The 27,924-nt window shown below is 43.3% G+C and overlaps 1 protein-coding gene across 2 annotated transcripts; it reads right to left on the reverse strand.

Annotated features, from left to right (window-relative positions):
• Positions 1–144: 144 nt before the first annotated feature.
• NIPSNAP2 (nipsnap homolog 2) lies at positions 145–27,893 on the reverse strand. Of its 2 annotated transcripts, XM_082714431.1 has the most exons (10): positions 27,715–27,893; positions 18,030–18,169; positions 17,902–17,947; positions 14,938–15,032; positions 14,535–14,605; positions 13,422–13,562; positions 12,279–12,310; positions 5,442–5,536; positions 2,887–2,970; positions 145–1,291 (listed from the first exon to the last, which is right to left on the reverse strand). In XM_082714431.1, exons 1-10 carry the CDS (start codon positions 27,804–27,806, stop codon positions 1,227–1,229), a joined length of 861 nt encoding a protein of 286 aa, XP_082570557.1. In that variant the 5' UTR covers positions 27,807–27,893; the 3' UTR covers positions 145–1,226. The 2 variants fall into 2 exon arrangements, with proteins under 2 accessions (XP_082570557.1, XP_082570558.1); XM_082714432.1 differs by lacking the exons at positions 14,535–14,605; positions 17,902–17,947 and having other exon boundaries at positions 27,715–27,891.
• Positions 27,894–27,924: the final 31 nt, after the last annotated feature.

A 27,924-nucleotide genomic window follows, 5' to 3' on the forward strand; every position in this document is an offset into this window, starting at 1 on the left:
GTGGCTAGGGAGAAGTCGAGGAGCTTATTCAGTATTTTGCTCCATAAACTCAACATGTGCCCACTCAACAGGGACAAGCTGTATTTCAAGAGGGACAGGGTCATTTTCAGCACAAGTTCATACAAAAAGATTGCAAACAAGTAATATGTGAAAATCAAGAGGATTTTATTGATTTTTTAGGTTCTTGGAGAAAACCATTCACATGTAAAAGTTTGACATTTGCTATGAGATTTATTCACACTTTATTTTATACATAAGTTCTTTAATTTGGGGGTCAGACAATTTTTCACTTCAACAGAACTTTCACGTGATTACAGTCACAAAACAGGCACACTATATTGAAAAACTAAATCAAACAGAGCTCAACAAAATATGCACTTTATTCCAACTTGAATCTCAACATGCACCACCCCTCATACATGATCTTGGAAGTATCTGCTGTGAGCTTACTAAAATATTAACTACAGAATGTCTGAGGTCACAAATGATTGTTTACAAAATAAAACCTCTTTTCCTAGTGCTACTCATTTTATTATAGAAAAATATTACCAATAAAAATTAGTGCTTTTCAAGATGTTCATTTCAAAATCACATATGATACACAGGTTCAAGACATTATTTCCTCTCACACAGAGCTATCACAGTACACTCTGTGAAGACAATTACTGATTAAATGTATGTACCTTAGCAACCACTTAGTAATGACATGTCGTTTACTACACCAACTGATTAAAAAGGAGAATGAATTAAAACATTTTCAGGTATTGGGTATGCTCTTAATTTGTTCTGAGTCTGAGGCTCAGAAAAACTGCTGGAGTAACATGACAAAATTTATATTTCTTCCTGATACAAGAAATTTGTCTAAAAAAATCTGTAATTATAAAACAGATTTGCTTTTAATAAAGAGGTTGCTAGCTTTTTTTTCATGGTTATGTTCCTATTTGGAGAGGATTCAAATTTTAATTTGGGCCCTCTTTTTCCAGAGGGTGAAGAGGGGTGGCTAGAAGTATAAGGTGTATTCGACAAACACAGGGATGTTTCCACTGTTACAGTCAAAATGTAATGGTTTCCTTTCTTGTGATTATGTAAATTTTAAAAAGAAAAGAGGTCTCATAAGCTATATACAGCAGTTTACACTTCAGTGTTTTTTCACTTGATATACAATTAAAATTAATTTATGACAAATACTTGTCCCATAAATTTATGTAGGCACGTCTAAAATCTGTTTACTGGAGGGGTGAGGTCTTCAGTGGGATCATGATTCTGGATTCCATTTCCTGAATGAGTGGGACTGAAAACAAGGATAAAGATTATTACGCTTGTTCTTTTCTTTTTTTTTTTTTTAAAGATTTTATTTATTCGACAGAGAGATCACAAGTAGGCAGAGAGGAAGGCAGAGAGAGAGGAGGAAGCAGGCTCCCCGCTGAGCAGAGAGCCCGATGCGAGACTTGATCCCAGGACCCTGAGATCATGACCTGAGCCAAAGGCAGCGGCTTAACCCACTGAGCCACCCAGACGCCACGCTTGTTCTTTTCTAAACAGCTTATGGTAAATGTACAGTAACAAACAGGTTGCAGAGAATGTTCAGAAGACATGCTGCTTGGAATCAGAACAGACTGGAAAACAAAGGACTGATCTCAGGGAGAGAAATACATAGGCTAAGGGTAGACCAGTTAATGTCCCAGGAGATGTTTTTAAAATTAAAGCAGATTCTGTTTGGAGATCTGTTTCATTTGTAGAAACTTAGGAAAGTCCCTGTTGTAAGAAAAATGATGCTTTCTCAAAAGGCTGAGAAGTCTGAGCTAAATAAAGTTATATAGAACGAAGTAATACTGCTTGTAACTACAGACAGCACTGAAACCCACTGCTGAGTAAACTACGCCTCTTGGAACTAATGAACGTTTAAGAATAAGCAAATCATCCAATACAATTACATGATGTTTTGAACCAAAAGTCAAGATAACACTTTTTTCTAGAACAAATTACTCTTTGATTTTCTTAGTAGTGTATGGACTTAAATATACCTGACATGCAACATGACTTGTACTTATAACCTGTGTCCACGTTACTGGGTTGTATTCAGCCCAACTGTTCTTATAAAAAATCAAGCCACCAGGATTTCATAGTATATATGTATGTGGCTATCCATGCAAAATGTCAAATTAATTTTCAAAATTACTTTTAATTGCTGTACTAAATTATAATGTTTTTGGGAATAGATAACTTTGATGAGAAAGGGAAAGCCCAGAAAAATATTGTGTAATAAATATTCAGAGAATATTCAAATGTACAAAAAAAGGGGGAATGGTGTAAAATTTATAACATACAAGGATCTGAAAACTGTACCAGACAATACTTGCTTTTTTAAAAAGATTTTATTTTATTTTTTTAAAAGATTTTATTTATTTGACAGAGATCACAAGTAGGCAGAGAGGCAGGCAGAGAGAGAGGAGGAAGCAGGCTCCCCGCAGAGCAGAGAGCCGGATGTGGGGCTCGATCCCAGGACCCTGGGATCATGACCTGAGCTGAAGGCAGAGGCTTTAACCCACTGAGCCACCCAGGCGCCCCTAAGATTTTATTTTTAAATAATATCTACACCCAAAGTGGGGCTTGAACTCACAACTTTATGAGATCAAGAGACACATACTCCACTGACCGAGCCTGCCAGGCATCCCCCACACATACTTGAAAGAAGGAAAGTTCCTTATTGAAAACAAGGCATTAAAGAAAAATCTGACTATTCTCCATTCCCCCCAGCCTTATGAGTCACCATCCTAGAGCAATATACTATTAAAAAAAAAAAAGTACATATTAGCCTTGGAGGGAAAGAACATAAAACAGTTAAGATGAGAAGAATGACAAGTTTTATGTTTATGAAAATATTACCTGTATAATATACCAATTCTTCCCAGCCATGTTTATGCCACGCTGCATTCCGTATATCTTCCCTGGTCTGAAGATCCTTGTAAGCTGAAAAAGAACCACACAGAAGCAAGGCTTAAACCAAAGAAAATGTCCTGTATTCCACTAGTATGTCCGTCAAGTACTGGGTCAGCTGCTCGGCTAGTTTTCTCAAAAAGACCACTTTGGGGATTTAACACTAAGCTGGGATCACTATAAGCTGGTTAGGTTACTCTGAGCAAAATTATTTAAGCCTTGTGAGAAGTAAAATAGCTCTCTTAAGTTTGACAGTCTAGTTGATCCAAGACCTATCTTTCAAACCAAGTGAATTTCTTCAATAACATGTTAAATTCATAATCAGAACTGTCACACTACAGATAAATAATATTCAATTCAATTTTGCTCAACATTTCCAAAGCACTACAACGATGTGCTCACTGCAGCGGAGGGTAAAAAGACTAGTAAAGGCAAAGAACACGGTGGTCTCCTTGAGAACAGAGCAGGGAGGAGAGCTGTGGGAGGTGTGATTTGACCAGGTGCGCCTTGAAGGTTGAAAAGAATGTCATCGACAGGAACAGAAGAGAAAGCTCCTCCAGGTAGAGAGAAGAGGGTCAAAGGCATCAGGTCTTCGGTGTCACGTGGTACAATTCAGGGATCTCATCCGGATGCCTTGATTTCTGATTCCCGATTCCCGGGCTAGGCAACCTCCTTCCAACCACTCACCAGGGAAATACCTCTGAGGCATTTTGACAGGGGTGTGTCAGTGCATCTCTAAAGCTTTTCACCATCGCAAATTAAAACTGTACCCACTGAACACTAACTCCCCATTCTCCCTGCCCCCCAGGCCCGGGTAACCTCTACTCTGCACTGTCTCTATGAATTTGCCTCTTCTAGACACCTCGTATAAGGGAATTTAATGTTTTCAAGGGTTATCTGTGTTGCCATATGGACTGGCATTTTGCTCCCTCCAGACGGATAAATACGTACATACCACATTTTGTTTATCTGTTCATCAGTCTATCCACATTTGGATTTGGGGAGGCTTTTATTTTATTACTGTTTTTTTTTTTGTGGTGTTGTTGTTGGGGAGGCTTTTAACGGTGGGAGGCCCTTGAGCGTGGACGTATTGCGGAGGGAGGGAGCCTCCCTCCCTCGGTGGTGGTGAGCAAACGGATGGGGTGGTGGTGAGCAAATGGATGCAGCGAGGCGTTGAGGTGAGGAAGGAACGCACCAAGCGTGCAGGTCAGAGGAAGAGTTGCCGTGCTGTGGAGAGATCTGCTTTGGAGTTGGACGTGCTCAAGTCTGAGCCTGGTGCAGTGACTCAACGGCTACAGATTCTCGCTGATTTATTTATCTGTGAGTCACAGATACCTCGCTGTGGCACACGGTTGTAAGGATGAAGGAGAATGACGCTGGAGGGGCTGGGTCAGTGTGGTTCTCTAAGAAGTACGGCACAGGGAGGCAAGGTTTTGGAGGCAGGCAACTGAAAATTCAATTCTGCCTGTCTCAGTACTTTCTCCAACAAAGTAGTGAGCAGGCAGTGGACATTTGGCACACTAACTGGGGACAACAAAGGCAGGCAGAGAAAGGCACTGCCTAAGAAAAGACACGATCACAGACACGGCCTGGTGGCATGTCCCTTGTACTGGCTCTTCCCTCATGAGACCCGTCACCGCTCTGACACAGCAGGCAGACAGGTGCCGCCCTTGGTGGGACGCGGCAGGTCAAACCAATGCCTCAGTTAATGAATATGGTCCAGAAACGAGTTATGCTTTTCATTTCTTTTAAAAGTGGTCCCCACACCCAGTGTGCAGCCCTTGGAGGGCTTGAGCTCACACCCTGAGATTAAGACCCGAGATGAGATCAAGAGTCCGACGGGTAACTGACTAAACCACCCAGGCATTTTAACTTTAATGAACATACACACATGTGCCCCAAATGACCAAGCTGTTACTCAGACCTGGCTCCCGTTCAATCGGGGGACAGGGACACATAGCCTCAAATGACGACCTACCTGGTATCAGGCTCTGGGGGCTCAGGAGGAGAGGGACAGTCACTGGGGGGCGAGGGGGCACATCTGAGTCAGGCCCTGAGAGGCCAGACCAAAGTGAGCAGTGATGGAAAAGGTGACAGGAGAAGGGCCTCCAGAATGACAGTCTCAGACACAAGGCAGGCAGTAAGTGAGCACGTGGGGACCTGCCTCTCTGGATTGAATGTGGGATAATCCGTGAGGAGCCACGGAAGTGTCTAGAAAGGGATGGCAGCTTTATCATTTTCCCTCTCCCACGGCTGCTCACTTCTCTTGCTCCTCTCACCATGATCCCCACTCTGATGTCAGCCTCTAACACACCCCGAGTCTACGGGCCTTTCACTGCTGACCTCTTTCCTTCTAGACAGCCCAGCACTTAACTTTCTGTGTTTCAGTTTGCTGCAGTGTTTATAGTTACTGATGGGGGATGTGCTGTGTCGCCTGGTATAGCTTATTTGGTAACAAACTCTGAAATCCTAGTAACACAAAAATGAAGGAAAAAGTTACATACCCCAAAGATGATGGACCATGTATAGCTGCCCAATCTGAGAGAAGAATCCTCCCACCGCTTCACTACCGTCCTGTCTGAAGCGAATCGCACGAGCCCTGTGAGGAAGAATGACAACGCTCAGGTGCTGAGCCAGGTGTGCTGGAACAATCCGATTCTCTCCGCCCTCAGAGCAAGTGGTACCCTATCAAGACTAAGTGGTTTTTAGCTACCAAATGCAACTGAAAATTATTTTAATGTGGATAACATATCTAAGTGCAAATGTACTTTTCTGTAGCTTTAACAGTTATTTTGGGGAGAAGTGGACAGTAATTAATGACTCTTAAAATCAGTGCTTGATAATACATTAGTCGAGAAAATTGGCCGAGGATAGGACCCATCAACTTAGAAAGAACTGCTTCTCCAAGAACATGCTGAGAGAAAGCTAGAGAAATGTGGATGCTAGAACACTCAAGATGCCGAAGGTACTGTGTCTTAGGGAGACAGGGACTGCTCCTGGAGAATGGGGTTTAAGAGAGAGATGAAGGGAGCACACCTTCAAAGCAGCTGCAGACCCAGGAATTCTGGAAAACACACTGAATAACCATGAACGTGGAGCTTCCTGGCAATCCAGTGTCACTATCAGAACGGAAGCTGCCTTGTGGTATTGTCATGGTGTTGCCCTATGATGACAGACGGCAGCTACACTCGGGGTAAGCAGAACATAATGTACAGACTTGTCAAATCACTGCTGTATGCCAGAAACTACTTTAACATGTGTGTCGACCATATTTCAATAAAAAATGGAAACAAAACCCCCCTGCCTTTTTTTCTTTTTATCAGAACAAACCATTAGGAAAATTACCAAATGGTATTCCTAATTTGTGGAAGAACATGTATATACATGTGTCCATGTGCATGACATGGAATTGTGATTAAGTTGGCGAAAAACCGGCACTTGTCTTCAACATTCCTTTTTAAGATTTCCTACTGCAAAACCCAGCTCCTTAAACACCTTCCGTCATATTTGTACAGTACTTTGTTTATCTATGTAGTGATGCATCTGAAATCCTAAAATGGTTTTTAAGAAAAATGTACAGGGGCACCTGGGTGGCTGCGTCGGTTAACGTCGCACTCTTGAAATGGACTCAGGGTCCTGCGATCAAGTCCCTCATCAGGATCCACACTCAGCTGGGAGTCTGCTGCTCTCTCTCCCTCTGCCCCTCCCCTAGATCGAGTGTGTGCCTCCATGCTCTCTCTCTCTCAAATAAAGAAAATCTTTCTAAAAATTTGTTTTCCAAAAGCAGTTTTCAGGAATCAAACTTGAAAATGAAGGAAGTGGCCCGAAGTCACCTGGAAAATAGCTGGGGTGTCTCCAGGGCCCCACACCACAGACCACCCGGTATATTTACAGCAACACTGCCCAGGTTTGGGCCTGAAGTCTGTCACCTCAAGGTACCAGAGTTGACAGGACTTGGGAAGATGGATTTGTTCTAATTAATTTAAAGGAGCTGGAGGCATAAGAACAAGGATTCTAATCTACTCACATATACAGTGAGACAGAACTCTTGAGGGACAAGAGATTTCAGTTGGCTTGACCAGCACTTTCTTGTCCTGGAGGTAAACTTCACAGCAACTGAATTAGAACATCTCGAGACAGTGGTGGGGTACAGATCCCAGCAAGGGCAACCAGGGCAGGAGTGATACACCCAGAATCCTCCAGACTGATCTGTGCATCTCCACTCTCATACCCATGAGCTCCACTCTGAGCGGGACCCACACTTTCAGGTTCTTCTGTGGTGAAGGAGGAATCTCTTGCTAGTGCCCCCATGGGTTACCCCCAAATAATATTAAATTCTTTAACCCTTACATTCAGAATTAAGTGATCAACAGCTTTATAATAATTGTAAATCTGATTGGTAAATTACTGAAATTAAGCAAATCACTTTAATGTGCACTCTAGCTCTAGAGGGAAAAACTGTCTTTCATTGATCGTTATAAATATTCAGCATTATTCATTCCATTACGAATTTTTCTAATTCAGTTACAGGAGGCAAAGAAAACATACTTGCCTTAGCGTGGTAATAATCAGAAGCATGTACTGAAGAGATCACCATCTTAAATAGTTACCTATGTGCCAAAATATAAATTGAACGCTGAACTGGCTTTATAAATACTTAACTGAAGAATCATCTCAGCACTTCTTTGTGAAGTCCACGGCGGGCAAGTCTTAATTAGTAATGTGCAAAAACAGAACTAATGAATGATCCTATTCTGCGGGCAACTAAATTATTACATTTATAAGGCCCCTCCCTAAAAATGATCCCTTAATAAAACGGTGCCTCTAGTAGTGGTATCCAATTAAATAGGTATGTCTTAGTTTTCAAATTAAAAAAACTTCTAACTTGCTTTATGTAGCCTTTGATGACCCAAGAAGAAAAGATTTATTAGAAATAAGAATCACGGGGGCCCCTGCTGGCTCAGGCTATAGAGCATGTGACTCTCGATCTCTGGGTTGTGGGTTCAAGTCTCATGCTGGGTATAGAGATTACTTAAAAGAAAATCTTAAAAAAAAAAAAATCCAGACCTGTTTTTTGGAGCTAGAAGAGATCTTAGTTCAAAGCAAGAAATTTCATTGCTGAAAAAAGAACACGTCTAAGCTGAAAGTAAGTAAAAAGTCACAGGTTCTCATTTAAAGATAAGGAAGGCAAGGGGTTAATGTCTGACTAATGGCCAATAACCTACTCTTCTATCCCTCTTAATTCCTGAGGTTTTATATTATTATAACTTCTATTTGTTTTTTCCTCACAATAGGATTTTAAAAAACTATATAAAATGATGGTAAAAGTTGGTGTTTTGTGATAATGCTCTTGAGCCAGCTTCTTATGTTCCACCATCCAGTTTAACATAGCTGTTAAGATGGAAGAAATGGGGCGCCTGGATGGCTCGGTTGGTTGAGCTACTGCCTTAGGCTCAGGTCTTGATCCTGGAGTCCCAGGATCAAGTCCCACATTGGGATCCTGCTCCACAGGAGTCTGCTTCTCCCTCTGACCTTCTCCCTCTTCATGCTCTCTCTCACTGTCTCTCTCTCAAGTAAATAAATAAAATCTTAAAAAAAAAAGAGATGGAAGAAATGGAGAGTTTTATAGTTCAGGCCAGGGCTGGCAAAACACATCCTCAGACTAAATCCCACACCAGAGTGAATTGTTTTGGACACAGAATGGTCCACAAACCCTAAAATATTTACTAACTGGTCCTTTACAGAAAAGCTTGCCAACCCGTGATTTTACGAAAATATTCTCTATTCCTAATTTTTAAAGTGTCTCTTATTAGAAGTTAGTGTTTAAATAAAACTGGTGTTGAATCTTACCAAATGTCCTCTGAACATGTACTAAGATGATTTTTATACTGTTAATTTGTGCCCATTAAAACACTCTGGCCACTTAGATTTTTAAAACATCAATACTTGACATTTTCATACATTTCAGATCTTTTCAAACAGAAATGACCACCACAGAAACAGAGGAAGCTCCCTTTGCATTCTTCCCCCGCCCCCCCGCCCCCGGACTAGTTACCACTTTTTGGAAGCAGTTACCTCTCCTTTGAAGACCGTCTTCCTGTCCACGGTTCTATATTTCTACTTCATATGTGTGTATCCATGAACAGTAATTATATCTTTTTCATAGAACTCGTTTATATCACTCTCTTGATCATTTTAAAATTGTACATATTCTCTAACTAGCTCTTTCTCCTCAACTTGGCTTTTCAATATTACTGCATCTGCCAATCTGTTTCACATTCGCCACCGTGTAGGATTCTACAGCACGAATTTACTACAATCCATTTCCCTCAGACACATAGGTTGTTCACAGGTTTGGCAATTGACCTTTTCTTCATGTGCAACCACGAGTTTCTGCTGTCCGTTAAATGTTTACCAACCGCCCAGGATGGGCCAGGCCTTGTAGACAGTGTCAGGGACTGGAAAGTGGAGCGGCTCCTGGGCTGACAAGTGCTCTAACAGAGGCGTGGAGGCAACGGGCTGGGGTGCAGAGGCCACACACCAATTACACACTTGACTGTGTTGTATCTATCAATTTCCTTATTGTGAATTACCCTTGGATTCATGGTATAAATTCTCTTTAGCGAGGCGTGTCATTAGCAGCTCCACTGAGGTATATTTTATAACCTATAAAATTAAATTAGATGTATAGTACTTTTTAAAAAAAAAGTAAACTTACAGCCTTGTGCAATCATCACTTAAGCTAGGATCCCTTGTGCCCATCTGCAACATTTTCTGTTCCCACCTCCAGCCAAAAGAAATCACTCATCCTTCCGTCTCTATAGATTAGACGTTTCTGGACATTCCATACATGTGGACTTCGAGCACTTATCCATGGTTCACTCCTTTTCATTGCTGAGTAGACCCCCACACGGACCACCACGGCTTGTTTATCCGTTCCTCTGCTGATGGGCATTTAGGTTGTTTGCACTACTTGGTTATTATGAGAAATGCTATCTATGATCACGGATATGAATCTATAAGGATGCATGCTTTCATTCTCTTCGAACAGAACTGCTGGGCCATATTGTAATTCCACGTGTAACATTTTGAGTAACTGCTTATTTTCCCAAGTGCCTGCACCATTTAATATTCTCCCCAGCAATGTATGAGGGCCCCAAAGCATTCCCAACCTCACCAACATTTGTTACTATCTGTCCGTTTAGCCACAGCACTCTGAACATGTGTGGAGTCTCATCTCTTGTGGTGTTACTTTGCATTTCCCTAACAACTGAGAGGGCTGGGCACTTTTCATGTGCTTATTAGCATTTATTTATACATCTCCTTTGATGAAATGTCTATTCAAATCCTTTGCCCACTGAAAAACATTTTTTAACATTTATTTTATGATTATTATTTTTTACTATTAATTTATTGTATCATTAAAAACACGTAACATTAAACTTATCTCAGCCACTTCACAGTTCAGGACTGTCAAGTACATTCACATTGTTGGGAAAGAGATCTCCGGAACTTCTTCATCGTGCAAAATTGAACTCGATACCCACTAAATACCAAGTTCCCTTCACCAGGACCCTGGCAACTGTTCATTTTCTGTCACTGTGATTTTGGCTACTTTAGATACTCATAATAGTGGAATCATATAGTATTTGTCCTTTTATGACTGGCTTAATGTCCTCAAGGCTCATCATATTAGAGCACATGGCAGAATTTCCTTCTTTAGAAGGCTGCGTAATATTCCTTTATGTGTATATATAAGATTTTCTTTATCCATTCATGTGTCAATGGATATCTGGGTTGCTCCCACCTCTGGGCTACTGTGACTAATGTTGTAATGAACAGGAATGTGAAAATACCTTCTTGAAATGCTGCTTTGAATTCTTTTGATTACATACCGAGAAGGAGGGTTGCTAGATCATATGATAATTCTATTTTTAATGTTTTGAAGAACTGTTGTACTGTTTTTTCCTAGTGGCTGCAACATTTTACATTCTTACTGACAATGTACAAAGTCCCAATTTCTCTGTATCTTCACCAACACTTGTTATTTCCCGTTCTTTTGATAATGGCCTTCAGAGAGGGTGTGAGATGGTATCTTATTGTGGTTTTGATTTGCATTTCTCTTATGATTAATGATGCTGAACATCTTTTGGCTGTTTGTGGATATTTAGAGAACTGTCTATTCAAATTCTGTCCATTTTTAACTGGGTTGTCTTCTTATTATTGAGTTGTAGGATTTTTTTTATATATGTGGATACAAGTCCTCTATCAGGTATGATTTGTAAAATTTTCTCCCAGTCTATGACTTACTTGCCTTTTAATTTTAAAATGATGCCCTTTGAATTATAAAAGTTTTTAATTCTGATGAGTTATAATGTATCATTTTCTTGTGTGCACTGTGGTTTTGGAGTTACATCTAAGAAATCTTTGCTTAACCCTAGATCACAAAGATTCTCTCCTGTGTTATGGTTAATTTTGGTATATATGTGAGACAGGGCTCTAAATTTATCCTATTGCAAAGATATTCAGTTATTTCAGCACCCTTTGTTGAAAGGCTATCTGTCCCCACTGAAATGACTTGGTGCATGGACTGAAAGCTAATGAAGTCATGTATGTGAGTTTCCTTCTGAACTTGCACTTCTGTTCCATTGATTTGCATGCCTGTTCTTATGCTAGTACCACACGGTCTTGAATACTCTAGCTCTGTAGTCAGTTCTGAAATTGAGAAGTGTGAGTCCTCCAGCTTTGTTCTTCTTTTTAAGGTTGTTTTAGCTGTCCTGGGTCCCTTGCATTTCTGAAGCCTTGCTGGGGTTCTGACTGGGATTGTTGTGAATGTATAGATCAGTTTGCGGAAAAACTGGTACTTTGTTACTTAAATGAAGGAAAAAAACAACAAGCAACTGTGTTATTGTGGTGTTGTGTGTGTGACAAAGACATTTCAAAAAAAGTAATATCCAAGAAGAATATGAAATAACCTAATGCAACAGGGGGGGTTTATTTAAAAAAAAATATATGTGTATATATATATATATATATATAAAACATGTTATTCAGGATTTACCTTCAAATAGTCTGGGTTGGGAGAGTCAGACCTAAGCAAGACTGGCCAGGTGCTGGTAACTACGGAAGCTAAGTCACGGGCATGGAAGCTGGGGAGATTCATGGGGTTATTCCCTCTAGTTGTGTGTATGTTCAAAAAAATTTCATAACAGAAACATCAAATAAAACAGTCTAGTATCAACTCATGGCTTTATACCCAGATTTTATTTCTGGAATTAACTCTATAACCTAAAATAATCTATTAGTAAGATTACAAACTCACCATTTGGTAATATACTCACCAGTAATTGCCCCATTCTATCATAGTTCCTGGCTGAAAAGAGATTTGGATTTTGGTTTGTTAGTTCTGTGAATACATATGGAAATAGTAGTATAAAAAATATCAAATGACAAAACTAACTTAAAAATAGCTTTTCATAACATGAAGTATAATGTTAAAAATGTAACAAATTAATATTATTTACCATGCTCATATCTATCCCATAGTGGAAGTAATGTTCTATTCTATTTCAAGTAAGAAGGCAGTATTTACAGTAAAGCATCCAATTATGGTTATCAAAATCATAGCTAGGTCCATTCTCCAGATGTACTGAACTCATGATTAAATTGTTGGCACCCATTCAGACTTTATTGTGAAATTTAAAAAAAAATTCAATTTACTGAATCACTATATTTTCCAGTATAATGGTGAGTATTAGACTACTAAGATCTACTACTGATAGGTACTCCTTTTAACAATATTGCCATGTTGCTATCTGGGGCTTTCTTTCTAGTAGTGCTCAGTGGGGAAGCACCATGAAAGGCTTACAAAATATTCCCTTCGACTCTTAACAGTGCTGTGTGACTTATTCAGTGGGGCCACATTTATTAGTGGCTCTAGTTCAATTACAGCAGATGCTATAAATTGCAGCTAGTCCTGCATTTAAGGTCTTTCCTCTTAAAAACCGCTATGCTAGGGGCGCCTGGATGGCTCAGTGGGTTAGGGCCTCTGCCTTCGGCTCAGGTCATGGTCTCAGAGTCCTGGGATCGAGCCCCGCATCGGGCTCTCTACTCAGTGGGGAGCTTGCTTCCTCCTCTCTCTCTCTGCCTGCCTCTCTGCCTACTTGTAATCTCTGCCTTTCAAATGAATAAATAAAATCTTTAAAAAAAAAAACCCGCTATGCTAGATGGAAAAATGTCAAATAATAAACATTATACATAAGATTATAAAAAACAAAAGAGCATGGCAGAAGAGAAAGAATATGAGAAAAGAAGATAAAAAAGGAAAGAGGAGAAGGACTGGACAGCAGAGAAGACAAACCAATCAAAATATTATGCCAAACAAACATCACAAAATGTAAACTCAAGTTTTGTTTTTGGCACTAAGGGGTGCTCACGCCTCCTCACAGAAGAATGAGGGCTGTTACCCGTATTTCAGTACTCACTCGGAGCTGGTAAGATCTGAGTTCATATATATTAGGTCCTGACCGTGGCACAGGCTCATTCCAGAAACTGAACTCCAACAGCAGCTGATTCTTCCTAGAGAGAAGCATGTTGCTTCTTGCCTTGCGGAATTCCACAAATTCCTTTGAGGGAAACAAAAAATGTGCTCATGATATCCTCTGATAGTTACATAGAAACCCACGTTAGTATCATTTATATTCCTCCCATGATAGAAAGCTACCATAAAAAGGGTCCCAGGTGGCCCGAGACAGCCCTGGTTTACAGCTTGTTGAGCCAGCATAAAAATTATAAGCACTCACTTTCACTCTCAAAAGTGTCCAGAGTTAGATGACCAACTACATGGCCATCTCAAGTACTCAGGTAAGAGTGTAAGCAAATTCAATTCCTACAGTTTTAAGTTCTCCTGACAGTGACTGACAACATATCAATAGAAGTGACATAGGATTACAGAATACCAGATGGTCCAAAAGCCACTTAGGTTTGGACTGGGAATCTACACAAAAGGTTTTCTTTCCAGTAGTGTGTGACTGTTCAAATTCTCTTCATCGACCTGCACCTATCACTGAAGGGATAGGAAGGGGAGGGAAGTCGCTTCCCAAAGCAGCTGTGTGTTAGGTAACCCACGGCTCACTGTGTCTACCATGCTGACTTGCTGGCGTCGAAGTACCGGCTCACCAGTTTCAAAGCACAGCCGACTTCTATAGTAAGAACTGTTATGTTAATAGTATTATAGCCTGTTAATTAGTTCCAGTACAGCTTCAAGAATCCAAACAATAAAACTTTTACTACAAAAAAGTTTATTGGGGCGCCTGGGTGGCTCAGTGGGTTAAGCTGCTGCCTTCGGCTCGGGTCATGATTTCAGGGTCCTGGGATCGAGTCCCGCATTGGTCTCTCTGCTCAGCAGGGAGCCTGTTTCCCTCTCTCTCTCTCTCTGCCCGCCTCTCCGTCTACTTGTGATTTCTGTCTGTCAAATAAATAAAATCTTAAAAAAAAAAGTTTATTAATGTTAAAAACTGAGGACAGAAAAGAGTCATTTAATTCTATACTATCATTTATCATTAGTCTGAATAAATAAACATTTTTCAAAATCATACCCGATTTTCTCTGAGTTTACTCATGACCTCTGTGAGGGCTGGGTAGCCTCCTTCATACCTCCAGAGGTGCACTGAAATATATTTTAAAAGAGAACATACATTTAGGGTTTCATTATACTCTTCCCTTGAAAACAGTCTCCACACACACGTTAACACGACACGAAACTATAATGGGCTGTGCTGCATACGAGTGACACCATAAATGTTCAATAATGGATTCAAATTTAAAGAAAAAAAAGTAGTTTTTTGAAATCAATTACTGGAGAAACTATTTTAAACATAAAACTAGACAGACTTGGAGAGCTTTGATTATAAAGACAAGTATTAAATTAAATATTATTTAAGTCATTGACAGGAAAGGCATAGGGAACAAGCGTTTATTCCAAAGACGTCTGCTTCCTACCAGCTTGATCCTGCTCGCCATACCACGTGTTCCAGGTCCCCACCAGAGTACAAGGGTAATGCTTATCTTCATGAATCTTTGGCAACACCTCTTGACTTAAAGAGAAGAAACAGCAACACTAATTACACAACTGACAAGATCATACCAGGTGGACACATGATCAGCAACAGGGAGAAGCCGTCTACTCTGTTCTGACAACTAACATCACAATACATTTATGATAAACCTGTGTTTAGAATTACCCTTTTAGCTACGTTCTACTCTAACATCCCCCTTATCAGAGACTCAGGTTTCCGTAGTCCAACTACCTAGAACAGCTGGAAACAACTGCAGTGATAAAAATGGATAAGGAAGAGCCAAAGGTCCCAGCATTCCAGGAACTACATGGGTCTACCATTTGCTATTTCAGGAAAAAGAAAATGAAGTACTTAGGAATGGTGAAGTTTCTAAGAGCTAAGTTCTGCTAGTTCCCAAGATAGGAAGGAGAGAAACAGGAATAGAAAAAGAGCACAGAAGAAATAAGAGAAGGAAGTGATGTTTAAGACAGGGGACAACAGAAGCGGCCCGAGCAGGTAGAGGTGGCCGGGGCAGAGAACAAGTTGTTTCTAAGGAGGGAGGAGGAAGACAGAGCTGGAACCCAATAGCCTGGAAGCAACCCAGCTCTAACAGTCCCCAAGGGAATCAGAAACCAAATTAAAGATACAGCGTGGAGCATAACTAGGTTCTACTCGATTCAACCAGTTGATGGGATTTAGGAAGTATCATACAATCCCATTTTGCATCATTACCAGTGACTGTACAGACTAGCGGCAAAGCCATGATGGTTATGACAGTCTATTAATTTAACAGAGGTGCCAGAGCTTGGCTCCATGGAAACCTTCCTATCATACAGATTTTAATAGCCAGAGCAAGGCAAAAGGAAGAGACATGACTGTGCCATCCAAAAATAAAAGCTAAAACATGCACATGTTCTGAATAGAAAAACTGTGATGAAAAAATACAATACAGATTCAACAATAAATGCAAAAGGGTATCAAGGCTTGGAAATGGAACCTGTTCGAACTATTTGCTGACACCGAGTGAAAGTTAGTGGTCACTGCCAGAGGCTGAGGCACCACAACTGAGTGTACATGCAGTTAACAGAGAAAAGCCCAGAATGCTCTTCTGTCGAGCCAAATGAAAACCCAAAATGTCATCCTTCAAAAAATACACATGATGTGATCATTGTACAGGTCAAAAAAGACTTACGTTAGAAATAACACTGGACTGATGGAAATCAAGAGTGGGGAAAGATGGATTATATATAACTACTGGAAACAGATCTCCTTTTTTGTCACAACATGAACAACCCCAAATGAGAGCCAGTGTAGAAGAAAATCTGTAGAGATGACCAATGTGGTGTCGAGACAGGGGCTGGGGCCTGACGGCGAGGCCTAGGGTTTTCACCAATACGGAGTGGTATCTTCTTTGCTGGGGACTCCAAAGCTGCTCTCGGAAGCTGTGGCCTTCCTTACACAAATGAAGGCTGTAAGGCAGGTAGTACTTGTACCTAGAACTAGCTGGGTTGGCCAGACCTCATCACTGGGGCCTCTAAAAACTAGGCAGGAGTTAAATCTTTATATACTGGAAACAGTTTCAGAGAAAAGAAAAACTCGATGAAGGAGAAAGCAGAACTCGGGGAGATTAATTTGATAAACTTCTAAGTAATGAATTGGGTGTGGGGTAAGGTACAGGTACAGCCTTGAGGCCAGGAAGGCACTCAACGAGGAGGTTACTTAGAAATGGGGCTCAAGAGGCTGGGAGAAGGAGATGGAGAAGGAAATGGAATAGAACCAAAATGCATGTCAAATGAAGAATGCATAGCTCTTAGCAACCAGTTGCAAAGAACTAAGGAAAAGATTAACTAAAACCATGGTGAGTGACACATGTGGGAGGTAGGAAGTGCCGTGTGATTCCACATGTTGAGTCTGAAGGGAGAGGAAGACATCCAAATGGAAATATGAACACACAGGAAATGAAAATCCGAGACAGGAGATGCAGTGATACAAACAGGACAGGAAGGATAACCCAAGGAAATACTAACATAGACAAGAAATTTCATTTTATGAAAGAAGATTTAGAAATATGCATCTGCTTTGTTTTAGGACATTTTTTAATAAAGAGAACTGTGCTGAGGTGATTAAGAAACACTATGCTAATGTTTTATTTCATGAATCCTTCCCCAAATAAAATAACAAAAAGTTTTTGCATCAAAAAATTATGCTGATTCTGGTGACAAAATTATTTGCTTTCTCATGAAAATAGCAGATGTGAAAGGTAAAAAAATGCTTTTTAATGATGTTTGCTCATAACTGATCATTAAAATACAATTTGTTAGCTTAATCAAGAATGAATGCACTTAATTCTCTTTGGTCTTAAAGTTTACAAATTCTGTAAAAGCATATGCATCTCATTATCATATGAGAATCTGCCAAAGGGACTTGAATCCTGGTGAATGAAGACTTGAGAAGAAATGGTGGCTATATTCAAATATACATGGGACTTCCATGTGGTGGCTTTAGTGGAACTGGAAACAGTGGAGATCACGGGGATGTCAGTTCTAATTCCTAACACTCAAGTTATCCAGAGATGGAATGTATGAATGTACCTAAACACACCAGTCAGGAAGGTCTGCAGAAAGGACTCAAGCACTGGTGAGTAGATGGACTAGATGGCATTATACAGTTCCTTCCAACCTACGAGTCTAGAACATTCTAATGTCTGAGAGCTTACGTGATAGCTGTGTGAGTCCTTAAAATCAAAATGCCCTTGGCAGTCCCACACAGAGCTCAACTTAAGAGCCTCTGAACATTCAGCTTCAAGAAGAGGGATCAAAGATCCGACTCTGCTATCAAGGGTTAGCTGAACCAACAAATATGCAAATTGTTAATTTTCCCCAAGTAAAGGATAGTTTGGTATACACACCAAATTTTGTTGTATGCTTCTAGGCATTCCGGTTTAACATTGTGAACTGAAACAAAAGAAAATTCAACGATAAACTTATGAACAAAGGGAAAAAAGTCAACTATGAAGATAGCAAACCTATCACTCACACTGCAATTTGTATAGACTGCTTGTTTCCTTTTTGGCTAGAAGATTAGAGTGAGCATCTTTTCTTGGATCAACTTTCCGGACAAATAAGGATTTTAGCCAGCTGTCTTCTCGAGGTCTATTATTAGAGAACGTCAATCTCCTATGGAATAACAAACATAAAAATGTGAGTCTCATTAGCGGTATGAAGATTTCAGCATCTTCAGGTAATGTCACATAGCACACCGTTTTCATAAAATCAATCCATTCAGCAAACATGCCTTGAGCACCTATTCTAGGCACTGTTATAGAACCTAGGATACCAGGGTGCGTGGGTGGCTCAGTGCGTTGAGCCTCTGCCTTCGGCTTGGGTCGTGATCTCAGGGTTCTGGGATCAAGCCCCACATCCAGCTCTCTGCTCAGCGAGGAGCCAGCTTCCCCCTCTCTCTCTACCTGCCTCTCTGTCGAAGAGGTAGAATCTTAAAAGAAAAAAAAAAAAGAACCTGGGATACCACAAAGTGTCCACTCTCCATTCTGATAGCATGCAATCGAAATGGCAAAGTGTAAAAGATGTAACTTGTGGTCCTTAAAAGAGAGTTTTAACTTTTTAAAAAGTTTTTATTTTTTAAAAGATTATTTATCTATTTATTTATTTATTTGATAGAGAGAGAGAGAGAGAGAGAGAGAGATTACATGGAGGCAGAGAAGCAGGCAGAGAGAGAGAGGGGGAAGCAGGCTCCCTGTTGAGCAGAGAGCCCAATGCAGGGCTTGATCCCAGGACCCTGAGATCATGACCTGAGCCAAAGGCAGAGGCTTTAACCCACTGAGCCACCCAGGCACCCCTAAAGTTTTAAGTATAGTTAGCATACAATGTTGTATTAGTTTCAGGCATATAACATATTGATTCAACAATTCTACACCGTCTGTCAACATTCAGCATTACGACAGTATTATTGACTATATTCTCTACGTTGTAATTTTCATCTCCATGACTTATTTTATAACTGGAAGTTTGTACCTTTTTTTTTTCTTTTTTAGATTTTACTCATTTATTTGAGAGAGAGAGAGAGAGAGATACTGAATATGGGGAGAGGGACAGAGGGAGACAAAGAACCCCAAGGAGAGCCTGACATGGGTCTTGATCTCATGACCGTGAGATCACGACTTGAGCCCAAATCGGACGCTTACCCAACTGAGCCACTCAGGCACCCCTGGGAGTTTGTACCTTTTAATCCGCTTCACCTATTTTGCCCATCCTCCCTCTACCCACCTCCCCTCTGGTAATCACCAGTTTGTTCTCTATAGTTAAGAGTTTGTTTTTTTGTTCATTTGTTTTGTTTTTTAGATTCCACATGTAAGTGAAATTGTACAGTATTTGTCTTTGACTTATTTTACTTAGCACAATACCCTTTAGTTCCACCCATGTTGTCACATGATCTCATTCTTTTTTTATGGCTGAATAATATTCCATTGTGTATTATGTGTGGGTGTATATATATGTGTGTATCTATATGTAGCATATCTTCTTTATCCATCCATCTATTGATAAACATTTTGGTTGCTTCCGTACCTTGGCTATGGTAAATAATAATGCAATAAACATATGGGTGCACGTATCTTTTTATTTTTATTTTTATTTATTTATTTTTTTTTGCACGTATCTTTTTAAATTAGTTTTTTCATTTTCTTTGGTTAAATACCCAGTAGTGGAATTACTAGACTGTGTGTTATTTCTTTTCGTTTTCCACATAAATTCCTTATACTGTACACTTCATCCTTGTGATTTGTTCATTCCATAACTGCAAGCCTTGCACCTCCTATTCCCCTTGGCATTTCTATTTTCAATGTTTCGTGAACCTTCCATATTGTTTTCCACAATGGCTCAAACCAATTAATATTTGCACCATCAGCGTAAGATGGTTCCCTTTTCTCCACATCCTTGCCAATACTTGTTATTTCCTGTCCTTTCGATACTAGCCATTTTGACAGGTGTAAGGAAAAATCTCATGGTGGTTTTGATTTGCATTTCCCTGATGATTTGTGATGTTGAACATCTTTTCACAGAGTTCATGTTTATCTTTGCCATTTCTGCTATGTGTCTTTCTCTCCTCTAATGCAATTTCTGACATATAAAAAATACATATGGTAACCTAGAGTAGTCAAGTTCATAGAGAAAGAAGGTCGTAGAGTGGTTACTAGAAGTTGAGGAAGGAGGAGAATGAGGAGTTATTGTTTAATTGGAACAGAGTTTGGGAAGGTGAAAAAGTTCTGGAGTTGGAGGTGGTAATGCACAACAGTGTGAATCTACTCAGTGTTACTGCTGAACTGTACACTTAAATATGATTAAAGCGGCAATTTTATGTTACATACACTCTACCACAATAAATAAGTGTGAAGATATACAGGGAAAATGAAATAAATTCTTTCTTTGAAAAAATTATATTGGGGTGTCTGAGTGGCTCAGTCAGTTAACTGTTTGCCTTCAGCTCAGAAAAGATATATGCACCCCTATGTTCACGGCTGCATTATTTAAAACACCCAAGATGTGGAAGCAACCTAAGTCCCAAGTCCACTGACACATGAATGGATAAAGAGAGGTGGTCTATGTATATGCACATATTGTAACAGACACACATGCGCACAAAAATTATTCAGTCATATAAAATAAATTTTTTGTAAATAAGATTTATTTATTTGTCGAGAGAGCGACCAAGCAAGCATGAGGATCAGCAGGCAGAGGAAGAAGCAGGCTCCCCACCAAGCAAGGAGCCTGGGGTAGGACTTGATCCCAGGACCCTGGGGTCATGACCTGAGCTGAAGGCAGACGATCACTGAGCCGCCCAGAGCCCCAAGATTTTTTTAATAGGACTATATAATCCTGTTTTTTCTTTATTTTAGATTTTAAGTTCACTAGACAGAAACTGTATTGAAAAATTTTGGGGGGTGGTGGTTAAATAGATTTTAAGACCTTAGGAATAACTGTTATGAATAATGAAGAAAGGGGTCCAAAGCAGATTTATAAAAATATCAGCATTAGGGAATTTCATTTAAAACAACAAATATTTACCAAAGCAACCACTTCTAACAGTATTTAATTCCAGAAATGCACAGACATGCATCATCATGTGTACATACAGATATTTAATTTTTATGACATTTAATTCTTTATAACATTTATCAGTACCTTATTTCCAGTTTTTTTCCTGGTATAGGCAATTTAGGTATCCATTAACAGGGACCGGTGAAATAAATTTGCAATATCCAAAACCATAATAGAAGCAATCATGAAAAAGAATGAAGCAAACCTACATGCACTGATAACCTGGTATTTCTGAAAGTAAATTATGTGGGAAAAGCAGGTATAGAACTGTACCATAAATACACAGAGCGAATTGTTAATAGTAGTGATACCTGGGGAAGGTTACTGGATGTGGGGTGGGAGTTTTTTCTTTTCATGTATAGTCTTCTGGACTATTTGACAAATTTTCCATATATATTATTGTACTTAAAATTAGCTATAAAAGTGCCCATTTAGAGAGTCTTTTATACGAAAGGCACATAGGTATATTGGCAAACTAAATTTGGAAGGGGAAAGACCCTGAAGTAATTTATTTTCCCTCCTCTTTAGAATTTAAGGGGATTACAAATTAATAAATACATACTTCCTGTTAGGCACTGAGTTAGGTAGCCCGTCTATGTCATCTCTTTCAGTCCCCATACAGCCTAGCAAGGTAGATATTATCACATTTTAAGGCTTGTCTCAGAGAGGTTACATGACATGAGCTAAGACATGGCAAAATGAAAATATGAACCCAGACCTAACTATAAAGTTCAAAGTACTCTCACTTACGTGGGATGCCTCCCGAACATTCATCTCACCAGTTGAGCATTTTCCCAGGTTTTACTAACACCAAAGGGATTCACTTTAAGGTGGGTACAATGAGGTAAAGTGTATGGAAACACTCTGTAATCTACGAATGAGCCTAAGAAATAGTCATGGGACACACACAAGAATGCAAGCGGTGTTTGCTTATCGACTTGGGTAGCAATTGTCTTGACAAATAAAAGAGAGTCCAGTCCAGCATTACCCCCAGCGGATGGTGGAACACTGAAATCTTTTCTGCGTCAGGTGGCCAAAGCTGACTCATGCACCCAGTCCATCTAGCTGTCCAAGCTGAATCAGGGAACACAGCAGAAAGCAGCCATGCCAACAGCTGTCAGGGTGATAAGATCCGAGCCGGGGTTCTTTTTTGAGAATGACAAACACGATCACCACCACATGTATGTTGTGTGGCACTTTACAGAGTGTGGGTGGGAGGGCAGATCATTCTATAAAACATTAGACTTTATTTTTATTGTATTTTCCCAAAGATCTTATTTTTAAGTACTCTTTATACCCACCGTGGGGGCTAGAGAGATCAGGAGCTGCAGGCCTACCAGCTGAGCCAGCCAGGCGGCCCACAGCACAGCAGACTTTAAATAGAGTCCGCATGAGGAGCCGAGGAGTGCCCCGGTGGGGCAGGCTTCGTGCCCCACTCTTGGTTTTGCCTCAGGTCATGATTGCAGGTGAGACTGAGCCCCGTGGTGGGCTCCACTCAGTGCAGAGTCTGCTGGAGACTCTCTCTCCCTCTCCCCCCTGCATGCTTTCTAAAACAAAGAAATAAATCTTCAAAGAAAATAAGCACTATGTGCCAGGCTCTGTGGGTATAAAGATGAACCAGACGCTTCGCCTGTTCAGTCTCACACCCGGAGTGGTCCCAGATACTACAGACTTACATACACACACACACACACACACACACACGCGCGGTCCAAGATACTACAGACTTACATATACACACACGGTCTCACAAACTACAGACTTACACACTCACACACACACGGTCCCAGATACTACAGACTTACACACACACACACACACACACACACACACACACACGCGGTCCAAGATACTACAGACTTACACACACACACACACACACACGCGGTCCAAGATACTACAGACTTACACACACACACACACACACACACACGCGCGGTCCAAGATACTACAGACTTACATATACACACACGGTCTCACAAACTACAGACTTACACACTCACACACACACGGTCTCAGATACTACAGACTTACACACACAGACGCACATACATGCATGTGCACTGTGTGCGCTCAAGGGAAGGAACCACTGGTCTGGCGTGTGAGGAGAGGAACTCCCGCAGAGACATTCTGGTTCGGTCTTGGGAGACAACACAGACTGGTGGACAAGGCGGGTGGCAATTCGAGTCACAGGGAACACAGACCCAGGGGCTTGGTGTGGTGACCCCGTAGGGCGCATCTGGGCAACAGCAGAAGTTCAGCCCCGCGGAGGGGAGGGGCGGGCAAGGGGGCGGGGCTAGGTTTCCCGCGCACCACGGCTGTCCGCCGCGGTCATCCCGCCCGCGGTGCCGCGCTAGCCGGTCTGAGGGAAGCAGCCTGGCCGCGGCGCGGCGGGCGGACGGCGACCCCAACAGCAGGGCGCGTGGCTGCTGGGTTTTCCGCCGGCAGCCGTGCCCCGCACGCCAGCGACACGGGAGGAACCGAGTACTCCTGGGACGGGCCGACAGCCGGTCCTGGGTTCCGACCACAGCAGCAGGCACGAAGGGAAGGTCACCTTCAAGAGATACTCCTGAGCCGGAAAGCAGAAGACGCGGGTCCCGACCGCGTGGGCAGACCGCGTCGCACTTCGGATGGAGCAAACCACACGAGGAACTGCACGCGACTCGGAGACCCCAGGACGCGGCAGCCCTCCGCGCGCGGGCGTCTACACCTGGTGCCCGCGTGGGCCAAGCCCCGTGCCCGTGAGGCTGTCGAGAGGAACACGCCCGGCCGTGACCTCGCAGAGCTGTCCGCTGGTGGCAGCACGCGGACAACCATGATGACGGCCTAGCGGGAGGTGAGCTCCCTGACAGGCGCGTCAGGTAGTGCCGGGGACAGCGCGGGGTCGGAGGAAAGGGACTCCCAGCGGCTGGGGGAGACGTGAACCCCTTCTCCGAGGAAGCCCTTGCTGCGCTGGAGACTGGAAAGATGAGGCCGATGCCCAGGAGAGGAGGCAGAACCGCACCTGCCAAAGCCAGGAGCCCGCGAACGCGGCTGAGGAGGCGGAAAGGAGGCTGAAGGGCCGGGTCCGCCGAACAGTCTTGGGGGAGCGCAGCCGTACGTGCCCCTCCTGACCAGCAAACCCTCCGCCACCCCAATAAACCAGTCTGCAGAGAACTAGCCCCTAACTCTTCATTTTTTAAAAGAAAACTACACAGAGGGGTGCCCGAGTGGCGCAGTCGTTAAGCGTCTGCCTTTCCAACAGGAGAACGTTCTACTCAGAATTCTTTAGTTGTCCCCTTCAGCAACAGGTTCAAATCCTTACTTTTCACAGGACTCCGGACAAGTGTTACCAAGAGTTGAGGTAGGGGTATGGTGAGAGAGAAGGTAGAGTCAAGACATTCCGGAGGCAGAACTGACATATCTGGCAGCTGGCTAGCTGCGAAGCAGAAGGGGTGGACCTGGGGCCACCACACGGAAGATGTACCATTAGTGGAGAGAGAACCTGGGAGGACAAGCAGGTTCTGTTGGAGGAAGAGGAGTTGAATTCTGGGCACAAAAGCATCTCAAGCACCCGTAAGACACTAGTGCAATGTCCGCTAAGCCACTGGAACTCCAGGCACTGCACAGAGCTGGGAGGTGCTGGCAAATAAATCTCCGGGGAAGGCTTCCTCCTTCCCCTCTGAAACCCCTCTCACAAGGTCACTCAGACTCCTGTCGGCAAATCCAGTTTTCTTCATCTTACCTTTTTAGCAGCATCTGGCACAGTTGCCCACCACCTTCTTGAAATACCTCCCCTTGGGCACTGCCACAAACAGGGACGTCACTGGCTGCCCCTTCCCAGTCTCCCTTCTTCTTCTTATATCTAGCATGTGAATTTTCTTTTTAATTTAAATTCAAATTAGCTAACATATAGTATGGTACTGGTTTCAGGAACAGACTTTATTGATTACCTGTAATACCCAGTGCTCATCCCAACAAGTGCCCTCCTTAATATCCATCACCCATCTAGTCCAGCCCCAGACCTATATGTTCTCCATATTTGATTCTCTTACGGTTTGCCTCTCTATTTTTATGTCATTTTATTTTTCCTTTCCTTCCCCTATGTTCATCTGTTTTGCCTTAAATTCCACATAGGAGTGAAATCATTTGTCTTTCTCTGACTTATTTGCTTAGCACAATACCCTCTAGTTCTACCCACATTGTTGTAAATGGCAGGATTTTATTCTTTTTGATGCCTGAGTAATATTCCACTATATACAAATACATATATAATCTTTACCCATTCATCATTTGATGGACATTTGGGCTCTTTCCACACTTTGGCCTACCAATGCTGGCATGCCTCAGGGCCCGTTTTTTAGCCCCTTCTCTATCCACACTCTTCAAACAATCTCATCCATTCCTGTGGTTTTAAAAAATATTTTATTAAGAAAATTTTCAATTAAATGCAAAACAGTATAATGAAGCCAATAGATCTACCAACATTTGGCATTTCTATATACCAATAACTCCCAAATGTAACCTATAGTCCAGACATCTCCTTTGAGGAGTCAAACAGGTCAAGTGGGCCAAATGCCCTTCCATTTGAATAGCTCACAACCATCTCAACTCCAAAAGTGCTCTGGATTCCCCTCTTCCGACCTTGTACCTGTTCTTCCTTCTCCGAATTAGGCGCAAGCTCCCAAATGGCCACAACTTTATTCACTGACATTTCCCAACAGCGCCTGACACATGGTGGGCACTCACTCACTCATATGCTTATAGAACAAGTGGCTTTCAGTAAATGGCACCACTATGAGCCCTTGATTCTGTTTCCTTTCCAAAATCAGACTGGTATGACACAGATCAGATCATGTCACACTAGAATGTATACCTTTAAATGTCTTCCATGGCTCTCAGTAAAAAATCCAAACTCTCCAAAATGGCTTGCAAGGCCTGAAATTATGGGGCTCCTGCTCCTTGCCACCTGTCTTCCGGCCTGTCTTCCCTTCACTCTTTATTTTCCATCCTCCTAGACTTTTCTGGAGTTTCCTGGTATGCCTTGCTCCTTCCCAGTCAGGGCTTTCCTGCACACTGACCCTTTAGGTCTCAGCTTAATGGCACCTTCTTGGAGGGCCTTCCATGATTTCATGGGGTAGGGTCCCTGATATTCTCTCAGACTACCTACCTCAACCTTTAAGTTGATGTAGGTTTTTATACCTCTGCCATGGCTTCCTGGGGATAGTGACCACGGCTATTACATTGAGCTCCGCAAGGTTTCAAAGATATATACATTCAATATTTGTAGAATTAGTGTATTAGTTGGGTCTAGACGTAGTCCCAAAGAACTCCTACAGTTAAGGAAGTCAAAAGATACAGAGGCCTGTGAGAATAATCCAAGAGTCAACAGGTTGGGCTTCAGTTTCGAGCGCATTTGGTTCCAGCAGGGCGTGGGGGTACTGGGCAGACAAGCTGACTCTGGGTACTTTAGATGACTATGTTGGGGGAACACCTTTCAGCCTCAGCTGTCTTTGTTGGAAAGGAGAAAATATGAATTTCAGTTTCGTATCCCCTGTGTAGGGGAAAAAACAACAAAAAACAAGACACAGCAGATGCTCAATAACAGAATAAAGGGAGACTGCTCTGTCGACGAACTCGGAAAGATACACATCGAACCTGGAGACCCAAGTTGGGCTTCAGTCCTAGGAACGCCTGATAACCCTGAGCTCAAACGCCTTTTCTAGCTGGACGTGTCCCGCGCTCTGAGGCTCCCTCTCACGCGTAAAACAGACCCCGACACCGCAGAGCGCGTCTGGGGCTGGATTAAGGGACCTCTCCGGCCCGGAGTAAGTCTGACAACGGGCGCCCCTCCGCAAGCGGCGGCTGAGTCTCCGGAGACTCAACACCCAGCCCCAGCAGACCACGTCTGGATCCTCCGGCGGGAGGAAAACGAGAGCAAATCTGCGCCAGCCAGAGCCTGGGTCTTGACCACGGAAGCAGGACACGGAGACGAGGGGATGGTTCGGGAAACCCAGTAGGGGACCCAGCGCGCGGGGAGAAGTTCCTACTGGAACCCAGAGCCCGCTCCCGAAGGCGACCCGTAACGCCCGTCGCCGCGCCACCTCCGCTTCCCCGCAAGCCAGCCTGTCCGCGCTGGTCGGACGCCCCGCCACTCCGCGCGCCCCGACCACGAGCTACCGAACCCCTGCTCACCGCCTCAGGGGCGAGCAGCAGCCCCGCCGCCGCCGCCGGTCGGCGGACGCAGACCCCGCGGCCCCGCGCTTGCGAGCAGCCGCCGGCGACGCCAGGGCCTGGCGCCTCCGCGCGCGCGCCCTCGGCCACCGCTCGGGTCGCGCCGGGTCAAGGTCCCGCAGGCCGGGCCCGCACGGCGCGCGGATGTGGCCTGGGCACGGAGCGCCGTCCCCGCCGTGACCTTGAGCCCGGCGCGCCCCGACCGCGCTCCGACTCTGCCGAGGCTCCCGTCCGCGCCGGCCTGGCCCACCGCGGCCTCGGCCCCACCGGCCACGCAGCCCCCGCGGCCCGGCCCGAGCAAGCGCTGCCGGGCCGGAGCGGGCCGGGGGACCCCGCGCCCTCCGCCCCGCGGCGGCCACTCCCCGGCCGCTCCCGGAGAGGGCGGCGCTGCTCACCGGAGCGGGGGCTGGAGGCTGCAGGGCGCGGCCCGCCGCAGGAGACCGCCGGCCGAGGCCGCTCCGCGAGCGTGCAGTACTCGCGCCGCCATCTTGCTCTGGCGCCTGGGCTCCCACCGCCCGGGCTGCCGCTGACGCTCCCGCCGCCGCCACCGCCGCCGCGACCCCTCCCCCGGCCGGGCCCGCCGAGCCGGGGCGGGGCCGGGGCGG

This window comes from Mustela nivalis (genome assembly GCF_964662115.1).
Source record: "Mustela nivalis genome assembly, chromosome: 19".
NCBI lineage: Eukaryota > Metazoa > Chordata > Mammalia > Carnivora > Mustelidae > Mustela > Mustela nivalis.

What these genes read in the sequence shown, in the direction of transcription:
- NIPSNAP2 (XM_082714431.1), bottom strand. Translation starts at nt 27,806, where the DNA reads ATGGCGGCGCGAGTACTGCACGCTCGCGGAGCGGCCTCGGCCGGCGGT. An exon ending in ATAGAATGGGGCAATTACTG is followed by an intron (nt 5,537 to 12,278) that starts GTGAGTATATTA and finishes TCTTCCTCACAG; the next exon opens with GGCTCGTGCGATTCGCTTCA. An exon ending in AGAATTGGTATATTATACAG is followed by an intron (nt 1,292 to 2,886) that starts GTAATATTTTCA and finishes CCTTGTTTTCAG; the next exon opens with TCCCACTCATTCAGGAAATG.